The sequence below is a fragment of the Bubalus bubalis genome, chromosome 13 (assembly GCF_019923935.1).
Source record: "Bubalus bubalis isolate 160015118507 breed Murrah chromosome 13, NDDB_SH_1, whole genome shotgun sequence".
NCBI lineage: Eukaryota > Metazoa > Chordata > Mammalia > Artiodactyla > Bovidae > Bubalus > Bubalus bubalis.
Window position 1 is genome coordinate 58681176 of NC_059169.1, and position 16047 is coordinate 58697222.

A 16047-nucleotide genomic window follows, 5' to 3' on the forward strand; every position below is an offset into this window, starting at 1 on the left:
TTGCTTGCACCTGAGCAGAAAAGATCACAGATGAGGCTACAGGCCTTGTTTTGGGAGCCAGGAGTTCAGGAATCTCAGACGTGGCCTCGTTTGTACAAGTCTAGAGTGCATCTGAGTCCCTGTCTGCATCGCCATCCATCACTGTGAACTGCTGACTCCTCCCCTCCCAGGGGAGGACGTGCAGTGAGCCTGCATCCGGGGAGCATCGCTGATGGGTACCAGGCGCCGTGCAGACATTTTGTGTCTGTCTGTTCAATAATTCCAACAGCAATCCACTGAGTGGGATTCCATTGTCAAGAGTCTCCTTTTACAGATGCAGAGATGGAGGCTTAGGAAAAGGTCTTGTCTCACCCAGAGCCAGTAAGTGGCCCAGCCCAGGCAGGAACCATGAGCCAGAGCTCCAGGCCTCGGCTTCCACCGGGTTCTGGCTCCCAGAGAACTAGCAAAGGGCGTGCCTTTCGGGGAATAGAGCGCTCAGAGTTCACTGCCAGACCCTGTGGGTGCAAGTGTTGCAACTGAGATAGTAGTCCAAAGTTAGCAGCAGGGAGGCCTGCTTCCAAAGAGATACTATCTTGATGGGAAGGTTGGCCCAAGGGACTCATATAGAGTCATTTTTTTCTTATCATTATTTTTAAATTTTTGATACTATAGAAGGAAAATATGTGCATTATAGGTAATTATAAGATAAAAATAAGGAAATTAAAATGCCATATTTCTACCACTGTTAACACTTTCTGAAGGCTTTCCTCCATACAAGTGTACACACCCCAATAAACAGCACATGCCCACACACACACGCACACACGCACACACACACACACACACACAGATTTTGCATCCTGCTTCTTTTCAGTTAGCACATCTTCAACTCACCATCTCAGTAAGTGATCATCTCCTCTTAGCTTTTAAAGTTCTCTGCATGTCTCGGAAATGTCCCGGCAGCTGGTTTATCCAAACCAGGAGCTGGTCCCAGACCACCTGTTGCATTCAGTCATCATGTCTGCTCTCCTGATCTAGCACCATCCTTCTCTGGGCGTCTCTAGCTGCACGGATGCTTGTCCGTTAGGATGGGAGCAGATGGGGCTGTGAGTGCCCATTACAGCATCCTGGGTGATGCTGGCATCCTGGGACCTTCCAGCAGCTCAGCTTTCCAGCTAGGCCAAAGCTAAGGCCAGTGGGGCCAGCTGAAGTAGACAGAGGCCTGCCCCTCTCAGCCCTGCAGCCCTCCTCCTCCAGGCTGGACTGTCTGCATCCTTATCTGGTCAACCAGCAGCCTCTGAGTTTATCAGGCTGTTTTTAGCCCTGCTCTAGGCACTCTGTGGGCATGCAAGAGTTCATTCCAGAAACCTTTCCAGGCAGGGGTGGGGAAAGTGAGAGTTGATTGAATCACTTCCCATTTCCTAGGAGGGCTTCCTTGGTGGCTCAGATGGTAAAGAATCTGCCTGCAATACAGGACACCCACATAATACCCCCTGGATCGAGAAAGATCCCCTGGAGAATTAAATGGCAACCCACTCCAGTATTCTTCCCTGGGGAATTCCATGGATAGAGGAGCCTGGCAGGCTGTGGTTCATAGGTTCGCAAAGAGTTGGACACAACTGAAGCGACCTAGCACACACATGCATAGTGAATTACATATACACAATTTATGTGTGTGCCTATATTGGATTCCTGTGTAGAATACACTTCTCATAGTGAGTGTCTCCATGCCCCTGCCATTGTCAGAGATGAGCCATGAGCACCCCCCAGGGTCCAGTTTGGCTGGTGGGTCCCCTGGTTCTCCCTATCGGGTCCTCCGCCCTGCACTGGCACCTCTGGCAGTACCTGTATGCACAGCATGACATTCTGAATTAATGGAGGGATGAAAATATCAGTAATGTGGACACTTTCCCTCCTGAGGCTCTGGGCAGCCAGGAACGTGCAGCTCAAGCCCAGCTTTGCACATGAACAGAACACCCGCCTCCATGGTGGTTATTCCTTTGAGACTTAATGCTGCTCTCTGTCCATGTGTCCCCACGGCCGGAGACCTAGCTGAAGTCACGCTCCATTCGAAGATGGACTGAGAAATTCTTTTTTGAAAAGACTGTGAAGAACTCCCGCGTAGGGTGGTTAAGGAAAACCACCACCCCTCCATGCATCGGGCCGAGGCATCAGAGTGGAAGGACTGGGCTCTAGCCAGCTCTTCAGCAAGGCTCCCACACCCGCCTCATCTTTGTTCCCAGGAAATGCATGCATGCTAAGTTGCTTCAGTTGTGTTCAAGTATTTGCGACCCCATGGACTGTGTAGCCCGCCAGGCTCCTCTGTCCATGGGTTTCTCCAGGTAAGAATACTGGAGTGGCTTGCCATTTCCTTCTCCAGGAGATCTTCTGGACCCAGGGATTGAACCCAGGTCTCCTACATTGCAGGCAGGTTCTTTACTACTAGCACCGCCTGGGAAGCTCCATAATTCATAATATATACCAATATATACACACAGACATATTATATACCTACATATATATAAGAAAGATATATATATATATAAAACAGTACTTTTAGAGTGCACTCTGGTATTTTTTATTCTGTTTTCTTTTGTTTAAAAAAGCAATGCTGGTCACATCCCTCTAGCCTGGTTTTATAGCCGATGCATTGCAAACTGCAGTTTGAAAAACACTGTTTTAGATAATCCTCCAAAGCCCGGAAGCCAAGGGCACTGGTCTGTCGTCTCCCCCAGGGCCTGGCTGCAGAGCTCTTGACACTGCATCTTTTATAGGCAGAAAAGAACATTATCCTGGAAGAGAAGATCCAAGTTCTCCAGCAACAGAACGAAGACCTCAAGGCCAGGATCGACCAGAACACGGTGGTCACAAGGTAGGTGGGCCTGGATGATGGAGCTTCGGAAGCGCGTGTCCCAGATAGAATGGCTTTGTTCCTGACCTTGGAGGGCTCTGCTTTTGTCTCGCTCCTCCAAGCCCCAAGTCTTCCCCACGCAGGCTCTCGGCACTTCCCACGTGGAGGAAAGCATAGAACACACTGCTCTGAGCACCCAGCCAATGCCCTGGCTCCACGGAGCACCCTCCTTGGTGGAAAGGAGTGGGGTGGGCTAAAGTGTGTGGCATAACTGGCGGGGCTGGGGGCAGGAGTGGTGGGGATCGTGGAGGAGGTTTTGGAAGGGCTGCCTGCTAGGAGTTCCAGGCTAAAGAAAACAGCCATGTGAGCCAGCCGACCCTGGGCTCCAGCAGTGGGGCCCTCGACTGCTGCCCTGGCGCTCGGCCAATGGCAGAGGGGCGGGCAGCAGGGAGGGAGCGGGCCATACAGCCGCTTCCATCTCAGTGCTCCTAACCTGCTCCGAGGCTCCGACTTCCAGGAAGGGAGGAGCAGCAACCCGGCTGCAGTGACGACAGAGGCACAAAACACATCGGGTTCCTTTCTACTTGGCATCCATCAGCCGCAAACATCCATGGAGCATCTGTTACAGCCGGGCCCCAGGCTGGATGCCGAACACTGGAGGAGGGACCGCTCTGGCCCCGTCCTCCAGGGCTCCAGCTCCAGCAGGCAATCAGATGCACTGCCCAGAAGGTCGCAGCGCGAGCTGACTGCTGCCAGGGAGGCCCAGGGCGAGGGCAGGCTGCGGAGGCTGACGGCACCACCGACTCCCCGGGGCTGTCCTTACCGTCATCGCCTCATGTCTGCGCCGCTCAGCGCCCCCCACACCAAGCCCCTCTTGCCTCTTCTCTCAGGCCTGCAGCTTCTGCTCTGTCCACTGGCCACCAGCGCCTCCCCTGACCCAGGGCAGAGGGACTGTGGGCGAAATCAGGTGTTGGCAGAGAGACTCTGGGAGAGGATTGTGTGGGTGGGACAGGTGGCGATCACGTTTCAACCCCTGGGGTCCTGGTCCCTGAGGTCCACAGGAACCAACCACCTACCCCATTCCCTGTGCGCTCCTGGGCCTGGCCGACCTCAGGCTCAGTGTCTTGCTATGCCATTGCTATTCTGACTGTTGCTTGTTCCCACCACACCCCCCAACCCCCGTGCAGACAGCTGTCGGAGGAGAACGCTAACCTCCAGGAATACGTGGAGAAAGAAACGCAGGAGAAGAAGAGACTGAGCCGAACCAATGAAGAGCTGCTATGGAAGCTCCAAACCGGGGACCCGACCAGCCCCATTAAACTGTCCCCCACATCCCCTGTGTATCGCAGCTCCTCCTCTGGGCCCTCCTCTCCCGCCAGAGTCAGCATGACGCCCAGATGACGCCACCACGCTGCGGGCCGAGCTGCGGCGCCCAGTCCACGAGGGTTCCCACCGGCTGGGAGTGGTGACCGCCACTGGCCGGCCCGCCTGGCCCCGCGCGCATGCCCAGTCGCTACGTCGCGGCCTCCCATGCGCGCATGCCCAGTCGCTGCATAGCTGCAACCCAGGCAGAGCCCTCTTCTAACCCTCGTGTGTAGGACTGTCCCGGGACGGGCACTTAGGAACGTGTAAACGGTAGTGTCTCATGTGCAAACGTTTGGCCATAGTCAGAGCCAAAAGAAGGAAATGCCAGTTGTCCTTGAGCAATGAACTTTCACTGCAGAATTTCAGGTTAGTTAACAAACAGCTCAGTTTTGACTCTCCATTGAATAACCCTTGTGTACTGCACCGGTATGTGTGTATATTTAGATACACGTATATACACATGCAGCAGTTCTGAATTGCATTTTTTATAACATGAAGTGCTGACGTATTTTGGTGACGGTCAGCAGTTTTCTAACTCGTGCCTAAGAATTATTGGGAAATGAAAATGCATTTCTATCTACCTTCCCAGGAATATTTCTACCCAAAATAGAAAAAGGAAAAAAAAAAAAAGATACAGAGAAGAAGCGCCTTTCGACCTACCACCATGTGGTACTCTGTTTAACACAAACACCAGCCATTCGTCGGTAACTACCTTTGAAACAATCAGCTTCTTAGTCAACATGACGTGAGGTCACTATTACTCCATCCACAGATTTTAATTATCGACATTCCTGTCCTGAGTGGATAAGGGGCAGCAGTGAGAAACCCTGAGGGGGATGAGCAGTTTTGCAGATGTTAACTCAAGACCAGTGGATCGCCTATAGTCTTGTAAACACAAGTTTTTGCTTTTTTCCTAAATGGCATCTTGGAATCCATCATTCGGCTATTGCATCCTTGGGAAAATATGGAAGCACATGACCTTAGAGAATGAGGGTGAGAATGGCCTTGGAGTTGGCCAAGACTATTCACACTCCATCCTAAATAAGGAAAATTGCTCATAGAGTCTGTATTCTGACTAAGCGTAGAGGAGAAGAGCGTCCTCTGGCATCTTGTTTGATGTGATGCTTTAAATGGTCAACCCACCAAAATATGACCCTCAGCCCTATTTCATTGCCCCGCCCCACTTCAGTTAGGTTCTGTAACCCAACCTCATTCTTGTGCATTGAGCAGCTCAGGGGTTCTAGCAGGGGTTTCCAGAAAACCAGTTATTTTTTCCTGGGGGGATCAGTTCCTGGTTATGCTAGATCATTGCATGACCTTCCAGAAACCCAGGTGTCTTTTTCTGCTGGATGGTCAAGCTATACCACAGCTAAGAGAGGTCTTATCTTTGGCTCAGGAGGTTCTTCCAAAGAGAGGAGCCCCAGGAAACAGCCAGCCAGTGGTCATAGGCTTCTGGACTGGCATTTGTCTCCTGAATGGATTAGAATGGGGAAGAGATTCCTGTAGTGCTGTGGACCATTAGAAGCATAACACACAAAGTAGTTTCAGCCATTTATACAGTGGTGATAATGACGTCTTTACTGTTCATGACGAAAACCCTGTACTTTTCTCCCCAAGGCCCCTCAAAGTGGTCCTGAGCACAAGACTGATTCTGAGCAAACCCGAGATAGGCAGACTTATGTAGATACACTTTGTGGGGCCAGAGTCACAGAGCAGGAAAGAAACGGCTCAAGAAAGGGTCCCCTGGCCCAGAGCCCCTGCCTGCTCGTGGCATATGTGGCCAGCATGAAGACAGACCTGGTCTGTGTTCCTTGCATGAGTCAAGCTTGGGCTTCCTGGCCTCCCATACATCTCATTTCTAGCAAACCTCCAGGTTTTTGCCCATCCTGGGGACATAGACAGGAGATACCCAGTGAAGAAACATTTCTTTTTCCGTTTAGTGGGTCTGCATGATGCTGTGATGTTGAGTTGGGCATCCCGTTAGAGTAGATGATGCCACGTTGACTAAAATACACGAATATGTATTCTTTTAGCAGGCACCACCTGCAGACACAGTAGCTCAGCCCTCCGAACTAGGAACTGCTTCCATAACGGCACCTGCTAAATGCAGTCACACAGCAATACAGATGTCAGTGTCACGTTAGAATGTGGTCTGGTGTGTTAGCCTGTTGCAGTCACAGTTGTAGTGGTGTTAGAACCAAGTAATCCCCCACTAGGTGACTAGAGCGTGGCTCTAACCATCCCTGACCTTGGGTACCCGAGCTAATTCCCACAATGCCCTGGCTTCCTTTCCTTGTCATGGACGCCCATCATGTATGGCTCCTATCCCCAAACTCTAGGGGCAGCACTGCCTCCCCCACTTCACCTCTCTCTCCCCAACTCCCAACACTGTTAGGACTTGGACCTCTGTCTCTCTAGTGTCCACCTCCCAGGCTGGAGCTGTTTCCATGGAGAAATGCTACAGCCTTCCCACCTGTCTTGAACAAACTCACCCAACCTCACCAACCTCTCCTTGGCGTGTGGGACGCTGTTGGTGCCCTGCCCACCCCCAGCCCACCACACGCCCTGTGAGGTTCCGGCTGGGTGTCGGAGCGCGGACAGGCCGTGGAGCCAGCATACTTGGTGACCATCTGAAGGGGGTCACTCGTTCCTTTTTTGGCCCCTGCGGTTTCTGTGTTGCATTATTTGTGTTTGAAGCATATTAAAATGAACTTGAGGGACCTTCTGTGATACGCACTTGATGTGACCATTGGCCTGGCCCCCCTCGGGCTTCAGGAGGTCAGGAGTGGACTGGGAGGCCCAAAGGCCAGGTTCCCTCTGTGTGCGCGCCAGGGTCAGCTGGTCATCACTGAGTCTTGAGACCCCTCTGTTCCAGCTTAGCAGGGTCCCTGCACCCAGCTTGTAGCCTGGGACTTTCAGCAGTCTTCCCCCAAGCTTTGGGGGCTCAGTGGCTCTGCTCCTTGTCTTCAGGTAGCCAGGTTGGACTGGAGACCGTCAGAAAAAGGACACAAGAGATCAAGTACAAGCCCCTCACCGTCAACTTCAAATTCAGATGCTGACCTGACTTTCTACCCTAAATGGGCCTGGTCACTTTGTGTCTGGGTGGTCACAGAGTTCTCCTCTCAGAGTGGCCAGGGGGCCACTGGCTCCTAGCATGGGGGCCATGGTCACAGCACTTCCTTGTCCCGTGCTTTCTCATGCCTGCGGGGTTCACAGGACCCCAAAAAGCACTGAGCCAGGACACTCCTTTAACCTGAAAGCATTCGCCTCCTCCCACCCCCTTAATACGGGCTTTCAGGCTGGACTGCAGCCAGTTGGCAGGGGCACCAGGGGCCACGGGAAGACTCCAGTCAGTCTGTTCCCCCAAGCTGCTGCTGACCAGGAGCCCCTTGGCAGGTGATAAAGGCCCCTGAGTTACTCTGGACCCACCAACACCATCCTAGACCCCCTGGCTCACTCATGCCTCCAGATATTGGTGACGGCTGCCAATTAACGATTTACTCATCAACACATCCCAACCTGTTCATGTCTTTTGGTGCCTCCTGCCACCACTTTAATCAGAACCACCCTGCATTATCCTTCCCCCCACTATGCATCAGTACTGCCACTTAGCAAAGGGATGCTGGCGCCTGGCCCAGGGCCCCGCGCAGGAACCAAAGGTGGAACGGCCTCCTGGCAACGGAGAACCGTGTCCCCGACAGTTGCTAGGCAGCAGTCGAGAGACCTTTGAAGTCAACCACTCAGTCCCCGCTCTATGGTCTCTGGGAGTCCACGGTGGCTCCCCCACTGTCTGGGAGGCGGGGAGGAATGAGGAGGGTGAGGCTCAGGTAGAACCGGGGCAAATGTGTCTCCCCTGCTGCTGGAGGTAAAGGCTGTTATGCTGTGGATGCATCTGAGAACAAACCTAGCAGTGGGGCCAGGGAGGGGGGTGTTGGGTGGGGGGTTGGTGGATGGGACAGCCTTCCTGTCAAGCAAGAGGCAGGGCCTTGCCCACAGTGGGGGAGGGGGTGGTGAATCTGGGTCAAATGCTTAAAAAACATCGCCAGAGGCTAGAGCTAATTCACTTAAGTTTGCTAAATACCTTTTTTTTTTTCATTTGTTTCCCTTTGGAACCGGTCTGCTTCTCTGGAACTTCTCTATAAACAAAAGCAGGACACTTGGGGTGTCTTGACCTACCAGCTCGGTTTTTTGCCCCCTCAGCGTGAGGGATGAACAGGTGAATTTGTCCCCGCTAACCGTGTCTGGGTTTCCCAGCGCAAGCATCACACGGGATAGAGAGTTGTCTAAGTGGGCCCCTCCCCTCCCTACAGGGTCCCACCTCCTCACAGACAAGCCAGCCCACGGGCTTAGCTGCTGCTGATCGGTTTAACTCCATCCAAATCTGTGCAGCACAGCGCATCAGCAGGCGCTCAAGAGGCAACCGCAGGGATTCAGGGAGTAAAAGTGTCAAAGTCCGACCCCGTACCTTCTCTCTATCCGCCACTGCCCCCCACCCCACACCCCTACTCCCTCGCAGTCCCAGATGGATGTTGAGAAGTAGGCCAGAGACTGGCTGCATCAAGAGACACACTGCCTGCTTTATTCCCTAAGCCTTGCTCACATCGTATTTATGGCTTGATGGACAAGCTTAGATGGCAAAATGACACGATGCCCCTTTGGAGAGGGGCACACAGGGTTACCCCCCTGATAGAGGTCCCCGCCCTCCTGGCCGCCTGGTGACTCAGCAGTCCTGAAGGAATCTACGCGATTCCTCCCCACTGCGGAGGCCGGGCTGTCGGGGGCAGCCTCTGACTCACCAGACGAGCTTCACCAAACGGCGCGCTCCAGGTGACTGCCCAACCCCCCGGCCTCCAGAGGGGAGTGGCTTCAGAGGCCCTTGTCTGGGTTTCCTGGAAGACGGCCGGGAGCCGGGTAAGGGCTCTCCAGGCGCCCGTCTCTAGGTGGCGGCGTGGCGCCGCGGCACCGGCCTCTCCCGGCTGAGTGGGGGCTCCATGCGTGGACCCGGCCAGGTCGCCCCCAGGTCTGGGCGCTTGGGGGCAGTCAGCCCGCCCAGATTTCAAGGGCTGGGGTTCGGCGGTGCCTGCAAGACAGCACAGGGCACAGATCGCCCTGGGGCGGGGGGAGGTGGTGGGGTGCTGGCTTGGGGAGGCAAGTAGGAGCACCCCGCCTGCGCGCGCTCCCGCCGTCCAGCCCGGGCGAGTAGCAAGCCGCGTGGCCCACGGGTGGTGTCCTCGCTTGTTTGATGGTGGGCATGCGGAGGCGGGGCGGGGCGGGGCCTGTGGCAGCAGCTCCCTGCCCTCCTCTTAGTGAGGAAATGTCACTACGCATCTTCCTGCTGGGATCACACTGCGCCTCGGGGTCTGAGAATTGGGGCCACTCGACTGAACGCACCTTTAATGCAGAAAAACGCCTCCTTTCTCAAGTGGGGCCGGGGGAGGGGGTGATGGTGAGCGCTCAAGGGTTATAACAGCCACACACCCCGCCTTCCACCCCTGTCCTGCAAGCATGCCATCCCTGACGACGAGTGTGTATGGGGGAGGTGGAGGGCAGTGCGAGGCCGAGGGGTTCTGGGCACAGGTCGCTGGAGGGGGGGGGTGGGTGGGTAGAGCGGTGGTTGCTGCACTTGATGTCACGTCGTTCTGCAGACAGCAGCCTCATCCCCCACCATCTGGGTGGCGGGGAGATCTGTGGGCCCCAAACCCGAGGCGACCTGGGAAGAGTGGGCAGTTAGGGAGATGATCCAGGGGCCCCCCTGGCTGCGGATTCCTCCCCCTCCCCCCACCCCAGCTGTGAGGCAACGCAACATCCGGCTGTGAGATTCAAGAAGCAAAGACCAGGCTCTGGGACTCTCGGAGCCACACCCCGCAACCCCTCACCACCCTTCCCATAGCTGCCAGAATTCCTAAGTCCGCACTGGACACGCCAGGGCCGTAGATGGGAGTTTATTAGGATTTGCAGAAGCATGACGGGATGTACCAACAAAGTTTGACTTTACAACATGAACTATTATGGCATCAATGTACCAGCAAAACTGGGATACAGAGCACAGGTTCACATTTTTAAAAGGCAATGGACAACATCTACTTTTGTCCTTAAAATAAAAATGGGGGGTGGGGTGGGGGGAGGTATGGGGGGACAGCGAGAGGACCAGCAGAGGCCAATCTGATTTGCAGTTAGCTGTCAGAATCTAAATCTAGTATTGCAATTATAAGAAACTATAAGAAAACTATTAGAAAAATAGAACATCAAACGAGCAAAAAAATATTACACAATTTACATAATAAAAAACACAATCCTCTTAATAATGGCTCCATGTTCAGTAGAAGAAAAAGTACACTGGAGAACCCACACACCTTCAGGTGTGACAATAAACCAACCCTCGTGGAGATCGTCACCCCTGTGTGCTCCTTAGACTAATCCACACTTAAAGGCACAACGTAAGCAGGAAACTTATCTTAAATAGATATTATAAACTTCTCCAATGGGAAAGTAAGTCCCAAACTTAAAAGTTTGTCATCAAGAAACACAACATCATATATACCTTGCTAATAATTTAACAAGGCCTGAATGCCTCTTCCCAGCCATGCTCCCTGACCCTGAGAAATCTCATTTGGACTTCAAGCTGAGGTGTCATGGTGGAGTGTTCAGCCAGCAGTTCGACATGTTCTCAGGGTGGTCCTGGAGAAGGGGGGGCTCCTGAGAACTGCGCCCCGAGACCCCTGGCTGGACCACTTCCTCTAGAAAGAGCACTGCCACCCAGTGAAGCAACGGGCACAGAAAGACTGGATCGTAGTGATGAACAGGAAGGCCAGTTGACTTTTTTTTCTTTTTCGCCTTAACCACCCATTAGGCATCATAACTACGATGGTGAGATACGGAGTGTTTGTAGCTTCTTGCACCACTGGATCAATAAAGCATTTTGTCACCCAAAAAGTCCACAAGAGTCTGATAAACTGTACATCTCGCTCCCACTAAGGAGCCTTACATAACAATACTCTCATTACCAAGGCAGACAGATATTAATATATTTTAAATTATACATAAAACTATACACAACACATATTTAGTTCCATCTGAAGTTGAATTCACACGCCTGCGTGGGCATGCCACAGCCCTGCCTCTCTGTCCACACTCACACACTGGGGCGACGGGCCGGCATGAAGCCGCTCCCTCTGGTCTCCATGGGGGTAGTTCTCAGGGGTCAACAGAACAAGCGGCTCTTAGTGTGTCAAAGTGGAGTGTCCACCCCTGGCACGGGGCCAGGCCTCTTCTCTGCAGCAGCGAGGCCCTCGAGTACCCGTGGGCTCACCTGCAACAGGGCAGGGCTTTTACAAGCTGTGTCCACACATCCTGTGCTGACGGATCTGCTTCCAATGTCAGGCTAGTCATCATCCTAGGCAGGACCCAGTCAGCTCACCGTACCCGCCTGGCAGTGGGGGTGGCGGGGAGGAGACCTAGACCAGCCTGGGTTCCCACTCCCCATCCCCCCTCATCCCATGCACAAAACAGCAAACACAAGCGCAAGGCTCCTGCTTGCAGCCCTCCCGGTGAGAACAGATGTGACCAAGGGGCAGAAGGGAGTGACAAGGGCCCCGGGGGGCTCAGGGTGGGTGGAGAAGCCCCACAAGGCTGTAGTCAACCTGGGGGTATCCAAACACCACGGGACCAGGTGGTCGATCACTTGATGGAGACCGAGGGGCTCAATGGAACAAAACCCAAAGCGGGGGAGATGCAAGTGATGCTGATACTGTATCAACTAAGCAGCAGTCACTCGACCATGGCTCTATCACACCCCCTCTGGGTTTCTAAAAACTCACCTGGCCCAAAATCAGGGAGGCGGTGTAGGCAGCAGGGGATGGGGGCCGTGCAGGGTCCTGATTGCCCCCAAAAGGTTCCATCCCCACCCAGGGGCTCACGTCTCCCCCGCTCACGGGCCTGGCTGATTCTCCAGAGACACTGTGCCCCTCACTCTCCCACACAGGGCCCAGGGGACCCCGGGTTTTCACAAGGTCACGCACGTGCAGGGAGTGGCCCACGAGTGGTGGGAAGGGGTACTTCCTCCCCCAAAGCAGGTCTTTCCAATGTGAGTATTTGGGGCTGGTGCCCAGGGAACCAAGGACACAACATCCCCAGGGGGTGTCTCTGGAAAATAATAGCCAAGCCATGAAACTGAGCCTGGGCGGGGCTGAGATGTGAGACTGTCGGGCACTTCCAGTGGTTATTTTCTGCCTGTGTGTGTATGTGTGTGTGTGTATTTATGTGGTATGTTATGTCTCTGTGTGTAATGTCTGTATGTGTGTGTGTTGTCTCTGTGTGTGTGTGTCACACTTCTGTGTGCATATGTGTATGTGTTATATCTGTGTGTATATGTATGTGTATATAAATATATGTGTTGTCTGTGTGTATACATGTGTGTATGTGTATCTGTGTATGTACGTATGTTGTCTGTGTATCTTGTCGCTGTGTGTATGTGTGTCCATCTCAGGCACAGGAAGGCGGGCTGTGGTAACAATATCTCCCATCCCTGGGTGGGGATGGGACCTTTCAGGGGCAATCAGGCCCCCCTGCACGGCACTCCCCACCCCACCTACACCTCCTCCCGATTTTGAGCCAGGTGAGTTTTTACAAACCCAGAGGGGGTGTGATAGAGCCATTGTCTGCAGACACCGCTCCGTCTCTTGGCAGCATGGCCCCCGCACAGAAGAGAAAACCCCTGGCAATGGTATGAAAGCCTCTCTTCACAAAAGCACGGGTCACTGAACCCCGTCCAACGACCCAGGGATCCTTTCCTCGGATGGGGCTCTGGCCCGGCGTGGAGGGTGGGGGCTTCTGATACCAATGGGGGGCATTTTGGCACGGCCCCTGGGCTCCAGGAGAGGAGGGGGACCGTCTGTCAGGACAGGCCGCCTGTGAGATGCTGAGACACACCTTCTCAGGTGGAGGACGAGGCGTGTAGCTGGCTCAAGTGTCAGCTGTGCACAGTCTGCTGGGGGCGGTCAGGCTCAGAAATTTCAGCCGGAAATAAAAAAGTGAGAGAAACTCTACCTGCCACCTTTCCTGGACAACCTCGTTCCCTCACACTCTCCGCCTCGGTGGAGAACAGCAGACAACTCGAGCAGACAGGTGGCTAGCAGGCCCCAGGAAGAGAGCAGACAACCAAAACACCTCAACGCAATAAATTAAGATTCATCAAAATAGGGTACAGCACCAGCTACATAAACCTAAATACTTTTCTTTGGAAACCCGAGCTTCGGGCTCTCATCCCCACTTTGGAAGATTCGCAAGTGAGACTGTGAATAAAGCTCCCACGAGTGACCAGAGAGGACAACGAAGCCTGCAACCGGGGCTGGGCACTCACCCACCCGGGCCGACCCTGCTTCACTCATTCTTGCATTTTTTTTTTTTTTTCCTCCAAGAACTTTCTGGGGCAGAGGGAGAAAAGCCAAGAGCCATCAGTTTATCAGGCTTCTTTCTACCAGATTTGTGTCAAAGGGCAGAGGGGGAAGATAATGGGAGCTAAGCTTCACAAGCAGCATTTACATTTTGTGTGGAGTCAGAAATGCCAGCCCCCTCACCTCCTGCCAACGCAGGCCCTTCCGTCCCCTGACTCCACTCTTGGGAAGGAAGGCACGGCCCACCTCCAAGGAGTGTCCCTGGGGCCTTGGCAAGGAGCGCCATGTACACAGGGACATGCAGTCATCACGGAGGCAGGAGTCCAGGCCTAGGGTCACCAACCCGCGGCATCCAACAGCACACAGAGCATGCGAGAAGGACAGCACGGGACCCCACACCGTCCCCTGCAGGCAGACCCCCACACCCTGAATGATTCAGGGAACGACTCGGCCGTTTTCCACATCACCATTACGCGCCAGCTGGATTCCGTGGCGACTCACAGCCAAGGGACAGGAGGACTCCATGTGACGATGAGACGCATGAGGGGCCAGAGGCAGCTGGGGGGCAGGGGGGGCTGTGCGCCACTCAGGACGAGAAGACACTGGCCTGGGGAACCTTGAGACCCACGAGCAGCAGGAAGGCAGGACCCCGCGAGGAGCCAGGACCATGGGGAGCACTCAGCTAAGCTCTGCTCTTTTGAGGCAGGTCCTATGGAAATAGTGTCACGTTCCAGTTACTCAGGACTCGGCCAAAGCAGCAGCAGGGACCTGCTGGAGGGCCGGCAGGGGGGAGCCTGGTCCCCTGGCAGGAGTGTGCAGAGTGCAGGCCAAGCCCCCTGCCTGGAGGGAGGGGGCAGTCACAGTCCAGCGACTCTCTGGAGGCAGCTCAGAGGGCCGAGCAGGAGGAGATGATCTGGCCTTCCTCTCTCAGTAAACTAAACCGCTGGGGCGGGGCATGGGCACAGCCAGGGGACAGACACCCGGCACCGGGGCGGCTGTATGGGGCTGGGCCAAGGCAGGGACGGGACCCGGCACTGCACCCCCGGGATGGAGGCCAGGGCTCCCGAGGTGACCTCCGTTCTGCCCGAGGCCGCAGCAGCCGGGGTGCCTGATGGGCGAGGAGAAGGGCTGCTGTCCTTGTCCGGGAGGAGGCTCGGAGGCAGGCGGCGGCCAGTCCCGGCCCCGGCCAAGTGGCCCTGCAGAGAGCTGCCGGGGGGTCGGGGCCACGGGCCACACGTGGACTGTGTTGAGCTCTGGGCGCGTGGGCTGGGTGGGGTGGTGGTGCAAGGTGCTGCGGGGGTCTCTCGGGGGCAGGACCATGTGTCACTTGCAATGATCCAAGTGACCGTCAGGAGTCCTTGAGGCGTCGGCAGCCAGGGTCGCCTCCTCGCTGTGCCAGAGACCATAGCCGAAGTAAATGAGGAAGCCTGTGGGCCAAGGGCAGAGACGGGGTGTGAGTCCGGGAGGTGGCCCCAGGGTCAGGGCCTCACGAGAGGCCTCTGCAGGCAGCCTGCCCCCCAAGTAAGCCCACATGACTTCTGGCAGGGTCACCTCTACAGCTGGCAAAGGCAGGCGTGTCTTTCTGGGCAGCCTCACGCTTGGCAAGCCACTGGGTGGGGACCCCTGGAGGGGCGCTGGTGCCTCTGCCTCATCCACTGCCCACCTGGCGGGGAGGCTGCCCTGCAGCCGCTGGAGGAGCCAGGACAGACCCTCCAGAAGTTGCGCTGGGTTTCCAAGGGCACTAGGGCTCCCTGGGCTCCTCACGCTGTCTGTTATAGCTTCTGTTTTTCCCATGAGTGGCTTAGACACCCAGGTCACGTGGGAATTCATGCAACCCACCAATTCAGTCATTCCGGTGAGTTTCAGGGGCCATAGGGGTCTGTGGTGGGACCCAGAGATCTGTGCCCCTAGCTACCGCCCCCCACTCTGGCAGGGCGCCACCTTTGTGCCAGTGACAAGGGAGAGCAGTCCTGGAGCCCAGGAGCTTATGGAGGGCGCTCAAAAGCAGGCGTCCCCCACCTCTGCAGGGAGGCAGGGAGTTACCCTCCCTACCCCTCAGTCATGGGGGAAGCGGGGTTTGGCCATAACTCAGCCTGAAGGCCACTGCTCTCATCAGGGGTATAGCCCGGTCAGGCCAGTCTCCCAGCCACCAGCACTACTGGGTCCATTTCTGCACCTCGGGCTGCTGGAGGCCTGCAGAGGGGCCATGGTTGGTGCAAAGTAGGGCCAGGCCCCAAGGGGGACCTCTAGTTCTCCCACGGGCCCAGCCAGTCCCTGCAACCCAGGGGGCCAAGGGCGGGGCTGTCTAGATGATGCTGTCTGGGGTGAAGAAGGTGGTGCTCTGTCAACAGCAGACTCATGGGCTGGTTCTTTGAACATCGAGCTCTTTCCCAAACAGATAGCTGGTTCAGGCAAAGGCTTTACAATTATCTACAAGGGAGGGAGGACCCACAGCCTACC

General features: G+C 55.1%; 2 protein-coding genes across 9 annotated transcripts in view; one reads left to right on the forward strand and one right to left on the reverse strand.

The window, feature by feature from the left end:
• Positions 1 to 6934, forward strand: part of MTUS2 (microtubule associated scaffold protein 2) — a 392307-nt gene extending 385373 nt beyond the window's left edge. For 4 of the 7 annotated variants that reach the window (XM_044927309.2, XM_044927312.2, XM_044927310.2 and 1 more), the window contains 2 exons: positions 2754 to 2851; positions 3334 to 3996. In XM_044927309.2, the coding sequence (XP_044783244.2) occupies positions 2754 to 2851; positions 3334 to 3766 (531 nt within the window). In that variant the 3' untranslated portion in view covers positions 3767 to 3996. Of the gene's footprint in view, positions 1 to 2753; positions 2852 to 3333; positions 3997 to 4017 lie in introns of those variants that run through there. The other 3 variants (XM_006078577.4, XM_006078579.4, XM_006078580.4) reach the window with 1 other exon arrangement.
• Positions 6935 to 12559: 5625 nt separating this feature from the next.
• Positions 12560 to 16047, reverse strand: part of SLC7A1 (solute carrier family 7 member 1) — a 60540-nt gene continuing 57052 nt past the window's right edge. For both annotated transcript variants that reach the window (XM_025262892.3, XM_025262891.3), the window contains one exon: positions 12560 to 15014. In XM_025262892.3, the coding sequence (XP_025118677.1) occupies positions 14911 to 15014 (104 nt within the window). In that variant the 3' untranslated portion in view covers positions 12560 to 14910. The remainder of the gene's footprint in view (positions 15015 to 16047) is intronic.